Source organism: Triturus cristatus, chromosome 2_1, assembly GCF_964204655.1.
Source record: "Triturus cristatus chromosome 2_1, aTriCri1.1, whole genome shotgun sequence".
Classification (NCBI taxonomy): domain Eukaryota; kingdom Metazoa; phylum Chordata; class Amphibia; order Caudata; family Salamandridae; genus Triturus; species Triturus cristatus.
The window spans coordinates 365378018-365398788 of NC_140581.1; the positions used below are offsets into that span (position 1 = coordinate 365378018).

Sequence of the window (20771 nt, forward strand, 5' to 3'; positions counted from 1 at the left end):
CATTTCTGGCAAAACTCATGCAAGTCGACATTTTGTTACGATTTTTGTGTGAAATCTACTTCATTTTTTAAAATTTTTAACAGGATAGGTGTATGCAGCAGAGGTGCCTACTCAGCTCCCTGCAACACTACGCCAGTCCATTTACTTTAATAGAATACAGTAGTTTGTGCGTGGACTATGATAGTTGTTTGTGCGTGGACTATGATAGTTGTTTGTGCGTGGACTATGATAGTATAGGTTTATACTAACACCGTTTGTATATTTTTCTCTGTACTCTGTAGGCACATACAAAACTATCAGAAGCCACCTAAAGGTCTTGAGTTCACAGCGAGAATCACTGTTCACAACCTGTTCTCCTTTGACAGCATTCAAAGTTGTAGTTCTTGTAAAAGATGCATAGGATGATTTGGTATCTGTATCACTTTTGTGTATTAGGTGGTGTGATTTAACTCAACAAAAATGGAAAAAATACTTACTATATATAAATTTGCCTGTGTTGAAGAGGAAATTAGACATAAGCACCCAGTAAACAATGGTGGCTCCAACAAGTGACACCATAGAAAATAACAGACTAGACCACTGGCCAAACGAGCCGAAATAGTATCTGCACACATCTGGAAATTCCCAGGTTGAGGTGTCGATCAAAGCTACAACAGAAAAGATAGGAATGACAAATCAGATAGCTAGCAACAAAGACACAGAGATACATTGTTTGGCATTTTATGTACTGAATAGTCTAACATACTGGCAATCATGAACATGTGAATCACAACATGAGAGATGAACCTACAGTAAAAATCGTCTTCAGATCGGTAACACTAAGGTTGTAGCTAGAAACACCAATATGGACTAGGAAGGGGATTCGTTTTTGAGCTGACCGTAAGAGTTTCCATACACCATTATAGGAAGCCACATTTCAGAGACACACAGCAATTATAAAGGATAAGTCTTTTTATGGGAAAATTATTAAAGTACAAGTAAATAAAGCATAGCAGTACCCAATGCAAAATGTAAAGCGTACATACATTTTATTTACAAAACATCATTAAAATCCCATTGGATAAACAATGTACAATGTACAAGAGGGAGTTGGAACGGGGCCATAAGGACCCACAAAATATATTTCAATTAGTACGAAACAGCTGTTAAGCCACTTGCAAAGTGTCAACGATTCAACCCAAATGTATGAATCTGGGGCGCATCATCAGGACAGATGGAGAACTAAAAGCATATACCTGAAATAGCTGAAACAAAAAAAGAGTTCGAGATGGGTCCATGTGTAAAATAAAAATACTGCCAGAGTGTACCAAAAGGAACAGAAAAAATATATGCTGCAGTGTTACCTTTGACAGACCGTCATTACCCCTTGATTTCAGTAGTATATGAGTAATTGTTTCCTCTTTCTTTGGTAATACTAAATCTCCAAACCCACGATCGGATAATTATCAAAGATTCAGTGGCATCGCCAGAAGAGTTAGAAGTGGTTTTACCTTCCTAGGATCGAAAGAAGGCAGTCAGAACAGCTCAAACTAGTGTGCTTTTTCTGGTTTCTCATAAGTAAGGAAGCCATTACCGGTGGTAGTGACGAAACATCAACACTGATCCATAATTGTGAACCTTTAGATACTTGCTTCATAATTTGCACTGAGATTGTTTTATTAGGTAAATCATCATTTTGAACCAAGTTGTTCTATTGGGTTCTGTACATGGTTACTTTCTTGGATTCAGTGCCAGGATAATTTATTTATAAAAGAGCATATATTTTCTATAATTGAGAAATATGATATAGAGTCCATAATACACCAAGTCATTTTAATTTTAAGCAAAAACAAATGGGGATTAGTTTTTGATTGTGATTCATGCAGGTATGTCTTCTGCGGATCAGACAAAATGTATTGTGCTATCAGTCTTCCAAGGAAGGGGACTTAAGCTTCTTTCCTTGTAGGGCAGTACTACATCTCATACTAGGTGCAGTGTTATTTTGGCAGCCAGGCAACCCTCCACTAAGACCGTGTACGCTGCCTGTGGAACAAATTTGTGTAACATATTGTACAGAAAGATATGTTGATCCTCTTTCTGCTTGCCTCTCTCCCTCTGTGCGCAATGAAATTTTCTTTGGTGCCTGTGGTATGGATGCTCCTCACAGGGTTCGACTGCTCCTGACCGCACGCTGGATCCGCAGCTACCAACTAATCGCAGGGATCGGCTGGCTTAACTCATCGCCAAATTCTTGAAGTTGAATCAAGTATTGCTGCACAACGGGTAAGACGGTTAATAAGCTTTATTCAAATTTGCACCCTGCGAAAACTGTGTAGCTGTTCCTCTGCCAGCCAGTCTCCAACTGACTTCATTGAAACATAACTACCTTCACAGGAATCTGGAACACGAGCGAAGATCACATTTCACATTCCTCACAAGGTAAGCAAAGACAAGATACAAGTAGAAGATCTTACTTTTTATTTTGACCGTTGCCCAGCAGGGCTGTGCTCTGGGCTCTCTTAAAGGGTTAGAAGTTGCTCCATACTTTACTAACGAACATTACTAGAGACTAATGTGGTACTCATTTAGGAGAGACCCACCTATTGCAGGAGGACCAAACTCGCTTAAAACAGGATTTCTCTTGCCATTAATGTTTCATCAGGCGAGAGGAACTTTGGTCAATTACTGAGGTGGAGATTCTGATCCACCTCAGATGCCCACTAGAGGAGGAGGAGTCACTAAAAGACAAAGCAGGTCGATTGACAGTAATAAAAGCTAACCTTGAGTGGGGAGCAGATTGCATAAGCTTCAATACATAGCCCTAACCAGGGTCAGGATTTACTAAAAGAGATGATCCACTCTGTGACAGCATGTTCTTCCACACCAATCACAACTGGGGGGTGGAGGGAAGCAATCTAGTTTAACACCCGAGTGCAGATGTAGACCAATCAAGCAGGATAGGGTCGATGGATCTTTCGACATCAGGCAACCTCCTGCTAGAAAACCTGGGTCTGGTAGACACTTGAAGGACTCAGAATCCTTTCAGGCAGGTCTACTAACATTACTACAGGGCACACAAAACATTCGCTAGACATGACTATCTCATCTCGATAAATGACTATCCCCAAGCCTAGTAGAAGCAAGTCCACACCCCATTACGCTTTCAGATTATAGGCCAGTCTGTTGCACACTTACCTTCCAGTGGCCCAAACCCCTGAGACTTTGAATTACATGGCACCTACAAGACAGCCTTTTGCAGGACCCAGTCACAATTTCCAACATAAAAATCAGCATCGCTGATTACATCTCATAAAATGACATAGGTGATATAAAGGCGGCTACCATCTGGGGCGGTTTAAAAGTTGCTCTCCGAGGAAACTTCATTGTACAGGCAGCTCATTAATGCACATAGAGTTGTGAACAAAACTCACAGAAGAGCTTAGGGGGCTTAGCAAGTCCATAAACATACGCAGTCACAAAAAATCTGGAGAAAAACCATCATGTCGCACGGGCAGACCAGAACATAAGACTCAGGCAAAGCAGCATACTTATTGGTGAAACTAGATGGACAAGTTACTTACTTTCGATAATGCCTTATCTGGTAGAGACATGATCTAGCCGCAGATTCCTTACCTTTGAATTTCTCAGGCGTCAGACTGGATCTGGAAGATTTTTTATCGAGCAATACCCTTGCGTGCCTGTAGGTGGCACCAGTCGGCTCCACGTGACGTCGTATGTGTCGTCTCCGCCGCTGTGACGTCCATATCACCTATATAGGTGCCACCTCAGCGTGCTTAAGTCTGTTACTTTTCATGACTTTCCATGCCAGGAGCACGGAGTCATGAATTGCACTGACATCGGTGAATTTTGAACAACTAGGGCCCTGAAAGGGAACAGCCCTGACCCTAGTGAAGTGCGGGGAGGATGGTTGGGTCAGAAAGGAATCTTTGGCTAGATTATGTCTCTAACAGATCAGGCTTTACTGAAGGTAAACAACTTGCCCATCTGATAGAGACATCTACCTGCAGATTCATTACCTTTGAATAGATACCTAAACAATACCATCTCGGGAGGAAGGACTACGGACAAGTTTAGAGCAGGAAGTCTTGCAGGACAGAGCGGCCAAAAAGACTGCCTGCGGCCTTGACTGTCCATGCATTAGTGCTTGGCGAACGTATGCAGTGATGCCCACATTACTGCTTGACAAATGTCGAGGACTGGGACTCCACGTTGCAATTGTGTGGTAGCAGCCTTAGCTCTGGTAGAATGAGCCTCAAACCTTCAGGAGGCTGCTTGTTGGCCAGAGCATAGCAGATTTTAATGCAAAGAACGACCCATTGAGAGTTCAACCTTTTCTGCACCACCTGACCCTTCTTCCCTCTCACGTATCCCACAAAGAGTTGGTCTTCCACCTGGAACTTGTGTGGTCAAGGTAGAACGACAATGCTCTTTTTGGGTCCAGACAGTGGAGTTGCTCCTCTACTTTAAAGGGGTGTGGAGGAATTTAGAAAGTGTGCAAGGTGACAGATTGCCCCACATGGAATGGTGTTACCACTTTCGGTAAGAAAGAGGCCCTAGTGCGAAGCACCAATTTATCGGGGAAGATGGTCAGTAAGGAAGCTTAGATGACAGAGTCTGTAATTCGCTCGCCCTCTTGGCAGAAGTTATTGCCACTAAAAAGGCTATTTTGATGGTAAGTAGCCGAAGGGGGCAGTTGTACATAGGTTAGAACAGAGCACACATCTACGACAGGTATACACAGCAGACCTGAACATACGCACACACGTTTACTCTCCTTTACTAGAGGGACGGAGTTATTGGACAAACAGTTAGGACTGGAGGAACTTAGAGCTAAGACACCTGGTAGTGATGGCTTACCACCTGAATTTTACCAAGCTTTTTGGGCGACATTAACACAAGGACTCCTGGAAGTCTTCTTAGAGGCGTCCGAGACAGGTGTATTACCCCCGACCATGAGGGAGGGCGAGATATGCATGTTCTGGGGGAGACGTATGCAACCCAGTGGCATAGATGCCCCTCATGATGATAAATTCTGACATGAAGGTGCTCAGTACGTCTCGGGTCCACTGATTATCACCCAATATGACGCAACTGGTCCATGAGGACCAATGTAGCTTCATACTGGGGAGAACTACATTCATGAACCTTAGGCGCCTGTCACATGTCCTGCATGAGACCGAACATCGAAATGAGGAGCTAGCACTGGTGGCAGTCGAACTGGAAAAGGCGTTTGACACCATCGACTGGGGTTACTTAATCCGGGTACTCCGGGTCATGGGTTTTGGACCTCAATTCTGCAGATGGGTCCAGCTCCTGTACACAGACCTGAGCACAAGAGAGTGGTTGGGGCCTTACCACTCGGAAGCATGGACACTGGCTCGAGGAACGCAGCAGGGATGCCCACTGTCCTCTCTCTTTTTTGCACTCGCAATAGTGCCCCTAGGCCATAAGGGCACACGGTGAAATGCGGGAATGGGGCATACTAATTGGTGGGTGTAACATGTGATTTTGCTATGTGATGATGAGGACGCCCTGTTTTACCACTTCTCACCCAGGGTTGCTTTGCCACGACTATTGCAGCTGCTCGATGACTTCAGCAACATATCAGGTCTTTGCCTAAATCACAACAAATTCTCGGCATTCCCTCTCGCCTCCTTGATGGGCATGCAGTGGCCCACCCGCCAGCATCCAAGTTGCGCACACCAGATCGCTGCAACACCACCTAAATGTGGACAAGTTCTTGGGAGCCTTGAGGTAATCGGTTGCCTTCTGGTACACACTGCCGCTCTCCTTAATGGCAGGATGGCAATAGCTAAAATGGTACTGCTCCTGAGATGCTTATATGTATTGCAGAGCTCACTTTGCCCACTCCCAACTAAGGTTTTTAAGCAGCTTGATTCCAACCGTTTCTCACTCCTTTAGGCAGGTAGACGCAGTAGGGTGGCCCTTATGACACGGACTAAAAGGTTTGAGGATGAGGGACTGAAAGTCCTGCGTCTTGACTTGCATTTTATGCTGCACACCTTCAACATGTTGCCAGATTGCTAGACCCAGGTGACAGCAGAGAGAAGGGGCTACTGACGGGCAGAGTTGAAGCAGAACATTTACCAGAGTTATTGATGGAGGGGTCAGGGACCTTCAAGGAGCTTCTGTACACAGTTCGCCAGACCGCTCTCGTCTGGCAGCGATTTGTGCAAACTGTTCTGAAACGTATGTAGGAAGGTAGGATCCTTCTCGCATGGTTATCCCAACCTTTTGCCTGGGGTCAGTGTGTTTTTGACCTAGTCTGTGGCTGGGTTCCTGCTAATCAGGACCCCAGTCACTGTGCTTTCTCCCTAAATTTACCATGGTAAGTACTTTTGCACATCCACAATAGGCTACTGGTGTACACTTGTACGTCCCCAGTATATGGTACTAAGGTGCCCAGGTCATAGGTACACAAGGGATCTCCCATGGGCTGCAGCATGATGTATGGTGCAACCCATGGGAGTCCATAACATTGCAGCCTGTGTGAGTTGGTGCTTGCACCTCTTACAACATATAGGTTTGCTTATAACTGAGGTCACTACACTTACAACCTATAAGTCACCGCTATGGCAGGCTCTTCAGTCCTGAGAGCAGGGTGCTTGGTTATGAGAGTGAGGGTGCCCCTGCAAGAGCAGGACAACTCTACAAATCCCGGAGTCGATTCTCCAGGCTTTGTAAGCGCGGTCAGCCATTTTAATACATATAGTGGACATCAGTCATTATGAGATATCCAACTATGTAGTGGCTGCACCAAACCCGGCCATGTTTGGTATCAAACATGTAGGAATCATACCCCAACACCGATTCCAGTGTTGGAAGTAAGATCCCATGTACAGGGGGCTCCCTTGTGGTACCCCCTGTACTCCCGGTAACAGCCCTTTTAGGGTCTGACAGCAAGCTAGTGCTGCTGCCGACCACAGACACGATTCTACTCTCCTGCTGCAGAGACAAGCTCGAGCGAAGGTAGAACAAAAGGAATCCTGTCACAGGGAGTTTTGACCACCTCTCAGACATGACTTAGTGTATTGGGCTGGGGTGGGGGCGTTTGCCAGCACCACCAGATAACTATGAAGGACACATTGGTGCCCTCCTTGCAAACTCCAGTTTGAGCCAGTTCAGGGAGCTTTTGCCTCCCGCTCTGGTGCAAACCTGGACAAATGACGTGGGAGTATCCTCCCCTCTGTCCAGCCTCTCCTCTGGGAGGGACCCATTCCTTAGGCTACTTAAGGGCTTACCTGTGGGTGGGTCTTTCAATTAGTTGTGGGACAAGACTCAAGTCTGAAACTACGTGACCCTTCGATTGTCTGGGCACTTGGACTTCATCTGGAACTGAGAATGCACCAAGGAAGACTCCTGCTGCTCTTCGTTTCGTTATTCTGCAAGTCTTCTTTGTCATCGATGTCTGTGCTTCTTCCAGGATCTTCACTAGACCTGTGGGCATCAAGGACACTCAAAGTGATCTCCCTTGGAGTGAAGAAGTCACTCCCCTGGATCTTCAGGAACCGCAACAAAGTTGACCGGTCTGCTGCTCCTGACGTCCCACAGACTTTGAAAGGCTCAGCAACACAGGTGGTGGTTCTGCAACTCCCTCAAGGCCTGTCCATTCTGCAATTTTGACACCAGTATCCCTTGTCGGAACCACTGGCACCGAACCCCTGTTCACCACATCTACTTGTCGTTGCCAAGGCTTGCTGACTCAGCACTCCAAAGATCTTTGGGCTACAAGAAGCTCCAGAATTCAGCATCTCTTCCTGTCAAGTACAGCATCCTCAACGCATCCTCTGCACTGTGGGCCTTCGTTTTTGGTGAGCTGCTCGAAGTCCTCTTGCAACTCCTTGGCCTTTAGCCTGTGGGTCCTCCGGAGGGTCTTCACCTGCTTCAGTGGGCTCCTCTGCTTGCTCAGGGTCTGCTCGGACTCTCCTGCTTGTAGCGAGTCTCTTGGACCTTGCTGGTCCCAACGTTGCTCCTCCTTCGTTCTCCACGCCAGTTGCAGCTACCAAGGCCTTGTTGATGCTCCCGCCGGACACCGATCCCCTGGTCACCGACATTAGACATTGGACAGCTCGTACACGGCTCCTGGTCTTTCATAGCATCACCTGTTCCTCAAAGCTGTAGCGATAAGATCAACATCAACTCATCTGTACTATCAGACATTGGTGCACATTGCTCTTCCGTACCTTCTGGTCACTCCTGAGTGGCATAGACTTTGTCTCCTCTGCTTGCAGATTCTTCACTTCCAGAATCCACCCTTGGATTCAACTGCACTTCTTCAAATTCTTTTCCAGAGGCACTTTTCTCAAAGTCTTCCATTGTCATCTACAGAGGTTTCCGACGTCTCTTTACCCCTATGCACCTGGCTTCCCTGGTGTATGTAACCTGGTAGCCGGGGCATCCAACGGTTGGGTGGCTCTCCAACCTTCTGTCATCCAAGGGATTTCTTCAAGGTTCTCAGGGAAGGGTTCTTCTTCTGCAAAACTGCAACAGTGACTTTTCCATTGACTTCCATTGAGCAAGGGGCTGTGTTTACACTCTGCACACAGCCTCCTTGAGGTTCCTGGGTACTTCCCTTGGGTGGTTCCATGTGCCCCCGGCTCCTCTGGGTCTTCTAGACCAAGTCCCGTCCTCCTTTGCAGTTCGCATTCCACTTCCTTAATATATGGTATGGTCTCCCCCTTAAGACCACTGTGTTTTATGCTACTTACCTTATTGCAATTAAAGTATTTTAGGTGTATTGTGTTTATATCTCTGCGTAGGAGATATACCAATGTGTTAGTGACTGTTGTGTAATAAATAGAAGTATTTTATATATACACTGTGTGGTTCTCTTTCATGTTACCAACACTACATGATTAAACTGGTGAAACAAGCTGCCTAACACTCCTTCAAGATTAGCCTGAAGGCTGCTCTCCACAGCTACCACTTTGAGAGCTTTCTATGGTTATACTAAAATCACCATAAGGGTTGCCTGGATTAGTGCAAGGTACATCACTTAAATACGTTACACATATACTAAGCCAGCTTCCTACAAGCCCCATTCCACAAGAAACTTGGAGTATGGACACTATAACCGAATAGACAGTGGTGGACAACATGTTCTTCCAGGAGTGGCAGGAGGGTAGGTGTGCCTAGCTTGGGGATTTATATCCTGGAGAGATGTTTATCTGTTTTGAGGAGGCTCACCAAGTATTTACACTCTGCCCTGGTCGTTTTTTCATCATAGTGGCTTTGCCAAAATGGCCATGGTTACATTGCTCACTTATCCTGTAGCGCCCGCTCCCTCACAAATGCTTGGGATCTTACTGACCTGCCATTCCGGACTCCACTGGATAGTGTTGCTATACAGGGCCGTGCGGGCAGACGCGGCTGAGCTGCCTCCTCAGGCCCACACAGATTGGGACTTAGGGCCAGATGAATTAAACAGTTTTACCCATTCCGTGTCCATGTGAAAATGTGTTCGTACTTCTGGCCCTTAAACACTCCACTGAACGAAGGGGACTGGACACGGGTCAGTGCTCTAGCACATTCCGTCTCATGTAACACCCACTTTAAACTGGTCCACTACAACTTCCTCCATAGGATTTACTTTACTCCTAAGACCCTGCAGTGCATGACCCCGACTCATTCGAATAGCTGCCCTTGCTGCGGTGTCAGTGGTGCGGACTTCCTACACTTAGCATAAAAATGTAGCTCAGTCCAAATTTTCTCAAGATAGGTGGTCCCCGACATTGCCAGGACCACGCGCCACGCTTGAATATAGGTCTTTCCCCTCAGCGTTGCCTCCTAGGCAACGTCAAACAACCTAAAGTTCAGAAGGTACGATATAAATTCCTACAACTGGTGTGGGTATTGGCCAGAAGTAGGGTTGCCATCACCTGGATGGGACAGCGGACACCATAGATAGAGCACTGGCATAAAGACATATTAGAGTGGTCCCTAGCAGAGGAATCCCATATGAAACTCAACAGGCGGGAAGACAAGGTGAATGAGGACCTGTCCGACTGGAGGCATTTGTGTGACAGACTCCTAAACACAGAATTGGGTATTGATTTAACAATGTAACGGACAGAGTGACAACTCAGATTGCAACAGGGGGTGGGGGGGAGGAATGACACACGGGCAGGGGGTCCAGCCTCAGTTGAATCTAGGTGGAGAGATGAGTCATTCCTGCGGTATGAAAATGGCTATTTTCTGAGTAGTGCTGTGTGTTCAGCGTACTCAGCAATGCATAACGCTATGTAATGATTGATTGTGCATGGCTTATCTTCCACCAGATGCACCACTGCTTGCTGACTTTCTTCTTTTTTTTCCTTGCATTGTTCTACTAAAATGAAAACAAAGATTTAATATAAATGTGTAATGAAGTGAGTCATCATATAGTTGATGGAAATACCCCAGAATATTAGCGTTAACTGCCACTAGTGCATCAATTACCCCATATCCACGATTTGGCTTGAAATACTGACCGATAGGCTCAAGTTGCTGTCTTGAAACATGGTCCATGGAGTCAACAGTTATGAGATAGCAATACATTTTGTATTTGTATAAAATGAAACATCCATTCCATGTGTTACCAATGTATGCAATATCTGTCAAAAATCACAGAAGCATGCTGATGGAAACATATACAGCAGGAAATAACAGATGAACGTGCAAGCTATGTACTGGAATTAAATAAAAATGCAGTTTTGTATTTTTATGGCCTCAGTGACACCTATAAAGTTTTTCTCTCACATTACACACAAATTATAAAGCAAGGTTTCTTTGCAGCAAATACATGCGGAAAATAGTTGATAACATACAATGGTTAGTGGTTAATATTATGCTTCCCGCTATATTTGCAGCACTGGTGCACACCTTTGTTTCAGATTGGCAAAGAGCATCTATCGCTACAACACTAAGTTTTAGTATAAAATCAAGAATTCTTACGTATTGACTCCCGTGATTTCAAAACTCTGTAGCAGCAGTAAAGCGTCAAAAGGGCCATTACAAAGAGGATACAGACTCCAGTTGTGAATCCAGCCTGTGGAAATCAAAATCTACTTTCAATATACACAATATATTCTGAACAATGAGCAGTAATGTTAGTGAATAAGGTTAAAATGTAAGAGTCAAAGAGAACATTACTTAGTTTTGGACTTTTATCTCACCTGCTTTATACCCCAGGGGATACTTAGAATGGATGTACCCATCATTGTATTCCAAATCATAAAACTAAAAATAACACAAATGCATGATTAGATCAAGAAATAAAAGATGTCTAACCCAGTGGTCATTTGAGAATGATGAAGGGTACTTACATTGTGACTATGCTTGAGTTTTTACCCGCACCATCGCCACAATCTACAATTTTGTAGGCTGTTCCCAATGGACTGTATATGTAAATTTCCTCTGGAGCAGGAATGACATGGTCTGGAGCAATCTTAAACAAAAGCAGATTGATTGTGATAACATCAACATGTTTGAATCCTTTTGTTCAAGTAGTACGCTTATATGGCATCAACATACAGAATTACAATTTTGTTTCACAAATGTGCATCGATAAGCAATTGAGAGTGTGTGATAGATTGACATTCAATTGCTTCAACTGTGCAGGCCGACAGACACTTTACATCCTTTTTTCTTATTCTCTTTGTAGGAGTGGCAGAGCAAGATGATTATGAACAATACATTGAGATTTTGTGAAAAAGGAGGAATATACATTGCGTCACCTTTCAAATTTAAAGAGGTTGTTATTAAGGCCTTGATACACAAATTATTTTGTGTGCTCATGTCCAACACAGCTACATACAAATTTTACTTTACCAAAATTCCTAATTCTGCGAATTGTTGTAATACTCCATTGGCAAACTACATTGGCAAATATGAAAAATCCACCTGTGTACAGAGTTTCAGCTTTCTAAAATGTATTTGTAGGAGATAGAAGTTTGTGGGCTTACTTGGGGGAATACAGTTGGTCTACACTAGGGTATTGTGTAAACATTCGCTGATACAATGCTCGCACTATCTCGGAGGAAGCAGTCTTTGGGATCAGGCATCAATTATTAAAATTTGATGTCTCAAAATATGTCCCCCATATGTGCAAAAAGTGCAGTGGACTGCATCTAAAATGTATTGATTTAAATTGATTTATATATAAATCTAAATTTATATATTCATGTTTTTGAACATTTCAGAAAGAGCACGGTAGAATGACTTTAATGCCGGATGCTTTTTGACCATTATATTTGCAGCTTTACTCTGCCATGACGAAAACCTGTAAATTTGAAAGTCATGGTGCACCAAAAGATAGCACCAGAAATGTAGGTGCTTTGCTGTTTTCTCTCCAACATAATGATTGCTAGCAAAGAGACGGATTGGTGTTTTTTCTGATATTGATGAAAACTGGAATTAGTTATTTACCAGTTATTCACTGTGCCATTTCATCTTTATGTGTACATTCTACAATTACATAAATGCACATGGGGATAAATGAATGTTTGCTTGTGTTACACTTCACAGTTTCAATTTCATTTTCAATTCTATCAAATTTTGGGACTAAGATTGATAGGTACATGGTGACTCTATATCAGGTACATAACAGTTATTTTCAAACAGACTATTTTCTAATGTATAGCTCAGTAATGCGGAAAATGCGATACAAATATCAGAAACGCTCATCTCTCCTGAACAGTCTAAAAGTACTATTTGTAGAAGTAAAAGATGTTGCAAGAAATAATTGTGATGAGAGGTTAAACACTAGATTGTTACCAGCACAAAGTAATAGATTTATGATTTTCTGAGACAGAGGCCGATTACGATGGCGGTCGGACGAGCGCCAGATCGCCATCATTGCGAGAACGGGACCGGCTGTCAGGTAGTTGGCAGTGGGCCCTCCAAATTATGATCCGACCACCGTGGAGGCAGTCGAAAACAAGCCTCTTTACATTGAGGCTTATGCTGCGGCCCAGAAAAGGGCCGCAGCACAAGCGCCAATGCCAAAAGGCATGTTTTAAACATCCCAGCACCCTGCGGCATGCACCATGTGGTGCCTGCCACACGATGCAGGATGTTTGGGGGGGCACTACAGGTGCCCCTTGGGGCCCATAGTCTAGGGCCACAGGGGACAGGGGCCCTGCTGGAGGCACCAAAAAAGCCTTTCCACCAGCCTTTTCAAGTCGAAGAACCAAAGTGAAACAGCTGGCAGAAAGGTGGATCGTAAGCCCCATGGCAGTGCCTAAGAAGTGCGATCAGACCGACCGACTGCCCGACGGGCTCCTCGAGCCTGTCGGAAGCTGTTGGTCGGTCCCTGGGCAAATGCGGTCCATCCGACTGCATCCTAATACGGCGGTCAGACCACGGTCAGAGATGTTGGTGGGACCGATGGCACCTCTGTGTCGGTCCCACCGACATCGTAATGGGCACCTTAATGTTGGCTCATTGAAGAAATCCGATTGAAATGGATGTCCTTTAACACAGGTGAATGAGGTCTAATAACAGCCTTTGTAAAAAAAAAAAGAAGTAACATTACTAGTAACATTAGAGGCAGAACAGAGAGACAATACATTTCAAGTAAAATGTAGTTAACTAAAGGTCAAAAGTCAGAAAATTATACACCCATAAAGCAAATTAGTATTAAAGAAAACTACTGGATTAAAGGTTTAATGTGCGGCAGGCTTTTTGCACATGGAATAAACAAGACAATTTCTAAATATTCGCTAAATGCAATAGCAAACTCGAATGCTTTTCTGCTGACAGGAGGTGAATTACTTGATGAAAAAATTAGAAGATGCTAGTTAAAGCTATGTAATAAAACGAAAATGGATAGCAATTGTATTGATGCATTTTTGATCATGCTAAATCTTTGAAGGTTTAAGTTAGGCAAATCCAAATTGCTCAACATGGACATAAATGAGCGGGGAAAAATGTAAAAGTATCGGGATGCTCAACAAGGCCAAATCTATTGGCCTGGACAGTTTCCTGAGAGAACAGTACAAACTGCTTAAGAACTGCCCAGAAGACCTTAGGCTAAACTGCTTAAGAAAAAGAGATGTACAACTGAAGTGTGGAAAAAAAGATACTTCAGGAAAAACCCTAAAAACCTACATAAAAGAGCAATAGACAAACATAAGGGACACAACTCATAGACGCGTGCTAACACCTGATTTCCTAAACATATTAATACAAAAAATGCAGACTAAAGTCTAGACATCAAACTGGAAGTATCCATTAAAACACCAATAAACAAGGACCAATCAAGTTCTATAAAAGAATGAACAGTCTAGAACAAAAGCAGCCTTCACCTAGGCATAAAGAAAGCAGCTGCTGATCTACAAATACCAGGAAACATTATTATTGCTGGGGCAGATAAGGCATTCAATCATGAAGATGGTAAATATGTTGCTATCATGAGAAAAATTAATACTGGAAACATATATAGTTCAGTGCCTGAAAGCTTTATTTCAAGGCTAAACAAAAAAAACTGAATAACAAAATGACATCAGCAACTTTCCAGTGCAACGAGGAAACAATCAGGGCTGTCCTTTTTCCCCGGCTTTAGAATACTTCAGTTGGAGAAAAAAAAACATAGTGTGTAAATGCATGAGAAGGAGTGCAAATAACCCTATATACAAGTAACATGCTTTTTTTGGTAACAAAAACTAAATTATGTATTCCAGTCATACAACAATAAATTAGTTTGGCAGTTTTTCAAGGTACCAAGTTAATTGAACTAATAGAAACTAAAATAATGGCAGAAATGGATAATGCAAAATCAAGTGCAATGTCCTTTCTATTACCTTGCACAATTGCTCTTCTTCCGGAGACTTTCTTTATGTAATTTCACCTGTTGCTTAGAACCAGGCCTTCCCACCAAAGCGAGAGTAGGCTACCTACACTCTTGATCAGATGCAATCCAGCAATATGGTGCACGTAAGGCTCTTTCTCAAATCTTGTATGCTGCTGAGCAGCCTTGCACAGTTGGCCAAGATTTAAACTCAGCATTACAGTGCCATAGCTTGCTGCTAGTGGCAAGAAGTGAAGCATCTAACTGATAAAAGATTACTTCCAACTAAACCTTCATGTTTGCGCTATATAAAACTGTATACATAAATAAATAAATAAATGTAATCAAATTTATTTAATAAGATTTCATGAGAACACTCAAAATCTATGCCTCCATCCGGCACACTTTTTTAAATGCATGTTAGCTGCAATCAGGATGACTTATCCAAGGTGTCTGAAAGGCTGGTTGAGGCGGCAACCTAATGAAGTGAAGGTGGTCTTTAACTGAACGGAACCAAAACTAAGGTTATTGTAAGGCTTTGTCAACCAGCACCACCGTTTTCAAAGACGGTCAGTCTGCACTGAGATTAATATATTTCAGCCACTAAAATATTTCTAATAGTCTTCTAATGACAGCTACCCCACTGTACCGCAGGACTAATGTTACCCATTTGCCTCTGGCCTGTCTATATCACCATATCAACTTGGATAAATTGGCATACAAGTGTCATATACACTTATGTAGGCATAATATTTGTTTGATAAACATTTCATTAATCTGGAAACTATATTTCTGTTTAATATTACAAGACTTTAGGCACTATAGTTGACATGCTAAACAACACCATACCCACTGATTAAGAAAGACTCGCCCAGAGTTCCATTTTACATTCTGGGCTTTCCACAGCAGTACTCAGGGAAGGACAATTTGTGATTTGGGTTTCTGCTAATAACTACAACCAGATATGTAATAGACTTGTTACACTACCTGCATCCAAACTCGCCACCAGTCTCTGATACTTCCACGGTCAAAAATAGATCTTTGATTTACCCCAGTTAATATTTGGAGCAGAAAAATCATGGAATTTCAAAATCTTGTTCAATGCCAATGCTTTTCTTACATCCTAGCAGTGTACAAACAATCCCATCTTCATATAGCTTTGTAATTACTACCCCCCCCAACGAACAACAGACACACTTGAGGCATTTCATAATGCAGGTAAGTGGCTGGTCTACAAAAGGTAAACAATAGTGGGTGTAACATGATTAGTTACAACATGATTTGTAACAACTCTGGCCAGAAGTGTAAGTTAGAATGGGGGAGCTTCTACTGAACAGTATCAAAAGCATTTTTGGGCTCAATCATAAGAGAAATTTATGGAATATCGGCAAGAAAATGACTTAGGCTGTTAGTAAGATAATGCATAGACTAAAAATAATATCCATGTACATTTCAGTTTCTGACAAATGACGAACAAATTAGAATCAATCTACTTCTATTTCATGGAAACCAACATTGAAAAGGATTGTAGGTAAGATACCGGCCAGCACAGGATCATATCACCCCATCACACTGATCAACAGCGATATGAAGCTGTACTCCAAGAAGCTTGCCACCTGGACGAGACAAAATATAGCTAAGTTGGTATCAGGGAATCAACATAAATTTATTCCGGGTAGAAGTACCAAGGACCATATACGATGGGTGATTACATTTTTTGATGTAGCGGAGGTTGTGGGGAACCAATGGCTGTGGCCCTGTTGGATGCGGAGAAGGCATTCAACAGGGTCAATTGGGAATATCTCTGGGAACTTAGGAGAAGGATCGGCTTTGGGATGAGTTTTATATAAGCAACACTAGCACTATATAGGTGTCCAGGGGCCAGGTTGCAAATCATGGGAAAAGGATTCATCAATAGACAGAGGAATGAGGGAGGGGTGTCCATGCTCTCCTTTGCCATTTGCTATCTATATAGACCCTTTTATATGTGAATTAGAAACCAATTCAGCCATAGTCCCTGTCAAATCTCAAGGCTTTAAAACAAAACATTTAGCTTATGCAGCTTATATTCTGGTTGCATCGGCAGATCCAACATCCACTATGTTGATAGTGGAGAAAGAACCAATAGAATTTTGGAAAATCTCAGGCTAATCCCTCAATAGACAAAAAACGCAACTGGTAGCAAATCAGTTTGTCGTTAGTCAGGATCCAAAGGTGGTGGAGCACGCGGTTTACCTGGGAATAGAGATGGGGGCAAAAGTAGATCAGTTGGCTAAGAATAATATTAGGCCTATATTAACCAAAGCAAACAAGATGTTGAGCGATGGCACAATCTTCATTGGTCTATTGCTGGCCGCTGTCATATCCTAAAAATACTGCTTCTACCACAGATCTTATATCTATCTAGATCCATTCTGCTTGAGTTTGAGAATGATTGGGTCAAAGCATTAGATACTCTTGTGTCTTACAGTAAAACAAGGAGGGCAACTACCTTTTGACAATACCCAGATAAAGGGGGTGTTGGGCTGTCCCAAACTTTAAAGCTCAACACTTAACTGTTGCTCTCCAATATATGTGGGTTCTTTTGAGTAATAGAGAGGGGAAACACCGGAGTCTATACAGGGTGTCCCATCAATTTTCGAGCTAACAATAGGCTCAGTAGCTAAAGGATGTCTGCTAAAACAGCTAGAACCCAGCTATTACACGAAAATTATGTTTAATCTGCTGGTAGTGGCTATAAAAACTGGGCTGACCTGAGAAAGAAGTTTGGAGTCGGGAGATAGAATCGGTATACCGCGATACAAAAGAACCCCTCAATCCCTGGAATGTTTCAGGATGCTTGTTTGGCTAGATGGGAGAAATTGGGATTATGTAGACTGGGGGATCTCTTTCAAGATCAGAGGTTAGCTTCATTTGAGGAACTCAGGATTAGGATTAATCTGAATAAACAGAGTTTTTCAAATATCTGCAAATTTGCAGCTTTTTAAACAAAAAAGCTGGGGGACTGGTTGGTTTAGAGAGGATACCACTCTTGGATCTTCTTCTTGGGGTAGAAAAACTCTCTATTAGCGTAATACATAACCAGCTGTGTAAACAGGCACTGGATCTTGAGAAGCATAATGTTAAGTGGCAGGCATAGCTTCGGTTAGATGAATATATCTTCTATGATTCTATGATTCTCTGGAGTTAAGCCGTACAGTGCTGTATTCTTCGGGGCTGATAAACACAGCACTATAAAACAATCTTTGATCTATATTTCACCCCAGCTAAACACTCTAAATTGGGGGGGACGAAAGGGGTTAATTGCCCTTGAGTTTAATTTCAAGCAGTGGTTCTAGTTCACATGTTTGGTACATTAAGAGTGCAGAATTAAAAAAAAATTGGGAACATAAAATTAATTTGGATCCAACTCCTCGAGTGATGATACTAGGGGTGAATCCGGATTTGAAATTTAGGGGGTGCGGGAGGGGGAAGGGGGGGGGGGGGAAAAAGAGTCCTAGAAGTTCATCGCCATGGCGGTGTTTTGGATCTGCATTGCCTCAGCGTGGTTGGATCCACAGGCATCATCCGTCCAACAGTGGCAAGGGAGGTTTTCCTCCATTTTTAACTTGGAGACCGTAATTTATAAACGCAAGGGGAAAGGAGCTAAGAGAAAGGGCAGAAGGATTGGAGCTCCCTGTTGATGATTGGCTACATTCTCAGGAATGAAGAAATGGCTTGGTGAGATCCGTAATTATAGTAAAATGACGGTACATGGGCGGGGAATCACAGGGGGGCGGATGAAGCCAGATGGTGATCTATCAGCTGGCTCTCACTGCACTTGCACATTGCCTAGTTCTGGTACTATATATAATATGAATTTAGGGTACAATGTGGCCTATATTTCTCTTTCTGACTTTTTTTTTATATTAGATGATGATATGTTATCAAGAGTAATTGTATCATATTATATTTATGAGTGACTTGGTATTTACTGCTTTTCACAACCTTTGCAGATTATGTAATATGAAATATACAAAAGTACTAATAAAGATATTTAAAAAAAAGGAAAGTGATTGTAGAGTTTGATTTATGTGTTAAAATTAACATGCTAATGAGGACATCAAATAAGAATTTGTAAAATCACTATGGGCAACTTCAAACATTTCTTGTAAAAACACATATCATGTTCATTTCATTCAACTTGGTGAATGATAAAAGAAAACAAAACATATATAGAAGCATGTAACTACAAATTATTTTTCATACATTGCCATCCGGGCTCTAAAGAGGCTATAAAAACACCAAGGGGGTCATTAGGATGGCAAGCGGATCGTTACGATTGCCGGCCGGGCGGACTTGGCCACTAATATGGTGGCAGTGCCTACCAGGCACCACCATCCATATTAGGATGGGTGCGGTAACTGGCCTTTCCATGGCGCCAATGCCGCCATGGACAGGCTGGCAGGGATGTGCTTTGGGGGCCCATTGTGGGCCCCCAGAGGGGGTGGGGGTGCACTTGTGTGCCCCCTCCTGCATTCCCATGCACAAGGTGGCAGGCACCATGCAGTGCCGGCCACGTTGTGTCTGGGAATGCACAACATGTCAATTTTGCATTGCGGCGGATGCTGCTGTAAGCAGCACCCGCCGCAATGTCAAATAAGCAGAACGTGACTGCCAGGGTGGCGGTCGCATCCTAATCAGTGGTGTGGCACCGCCGCACGTCTGGTGGCCGGCCTCAGCATCGCGAGGATGGCGAGCGGACTTCCTAATGGGCCCCCAAGTGAGGTAATCTATGCATGTAAGTCTCCTGCAGCATAGCTATCTGCACTCCCCGCCACCTCAAATATCTGTGTATGTTATGACGCTTAGTAGCGGAGCCCATCACCCTAATATTCCAAGACATACATTTTTAACATGCATTGGGTCATAGCAAATTAAGCCACACTTAGTCCTTCCCCCACCCTCCCACCATCCCACAATCTCACACCCAAAAGATTCAGAGCCCTTCCTCAAAAAGCCAAACAAAACAAAAGAAAAACTCCCATGAACATAAACACCCCCATCCCAAGAGCAGCCTGGCATAGCCAGATGCCCAAATAGCAAGCAAACCAACACTATCATCAGAGAGTCTGCACCAGTCCTAGGAGAGATCTTCTGGGAGGGGGTAGACCACGGCCTACTGGCAGCAATTCCGTAACTCGTCCGTGCCAGCCCGGTGTAACATTAGCATCCAGATGGTCTGCATAGCACAATATCCAGACAGCTCCGACTACGGTAAACTCCCTTACTGTGCAGAGGATTCCGTTAAGAGGAGATAGTCTGCTGTTCTCTGGGGGATTTCCGGCAAAAGAGTGGTGTCTGCCTGTGAGGAATCAGATTCCGAATCACCAGTTCCTTTCACAGAGGGTGAACCAGTGTCAGAGGCAGTCTCCATTGTCTTCATGGTCTCAGCCACAGCTGGAAGGGCAGATGCCCGTTACTTCTCCGTTTAGGATGTACTTGGCTTCTTTGACGGTCCCCTTTGGGGTTTCTTGTGAGACCTCTTTCTCACTTTTCACTCCCGAGGTGTAACATTGGGCTCCGACCTTGAAGGTATGGGTTCCGACCTGTAAGCTTCGAGCCACTCCCAAGCAGCATTGGGATCATCGCAGAAATGCGTAGTACCATCCAGTATTATCCGATGTGGGTGAGGGAAAATTAGTGAGTACTGCGGGTCTTCCTCACGAAGAGCCTTCTTAACTTCCAGAAATGAGGCTAGTTTCTGTTGTACTTCAGCTGTGTAATCCAGGCATATTGAGACTCTGCTGTTGTCCACTATGAATGGGCCATCAGTTTGTGCTCTTTGAAGTAATATAGCTCTGTCTTTATATTGGAGTAATTTTGCTACCACTGGGCATGGGGTGGGGGCTGTTGCTCATTCCAGGGTGTAGAATGCGGTCAAGTTTTCAGGGGCGACCACTGTCCTGAGCCAAAGCTCAAGATATGCAATCATGCCCTTATC

General features: G+C 43.5%; 1 protein-coding gene across 1 annotated transcript in view; it reads right to left on the reverse strand.

Moving 5' to 3' along the window:
- SLC38A9 (solute carrier family 38 member 9) overlaps positions 1–20771 on the reverse strand; it is a 345812-nt gene that overhangs the window by 269147 nt on the left and 55894 nt on the right. Inside the window, exons 4-7 of the mRNA XM_085631309.1 lie at positions 11325–11446; positions 11175–11238; positions 10954–11047; positions 477–647 (exon numbers count right to left, since the gene is read on the reverse strand). Of these exons, the coding sequence (XP_085487435.1) occupies positions 477–647; positions 10954–11047; positions 11175–11238; positions 11325–11446 (451 nt within the window). The remainder of the gene's footprint in view (positions 1–476; positions 648–10953; positions 11048–11174; positions 11239–11324; positions 11447–20771) is intronic.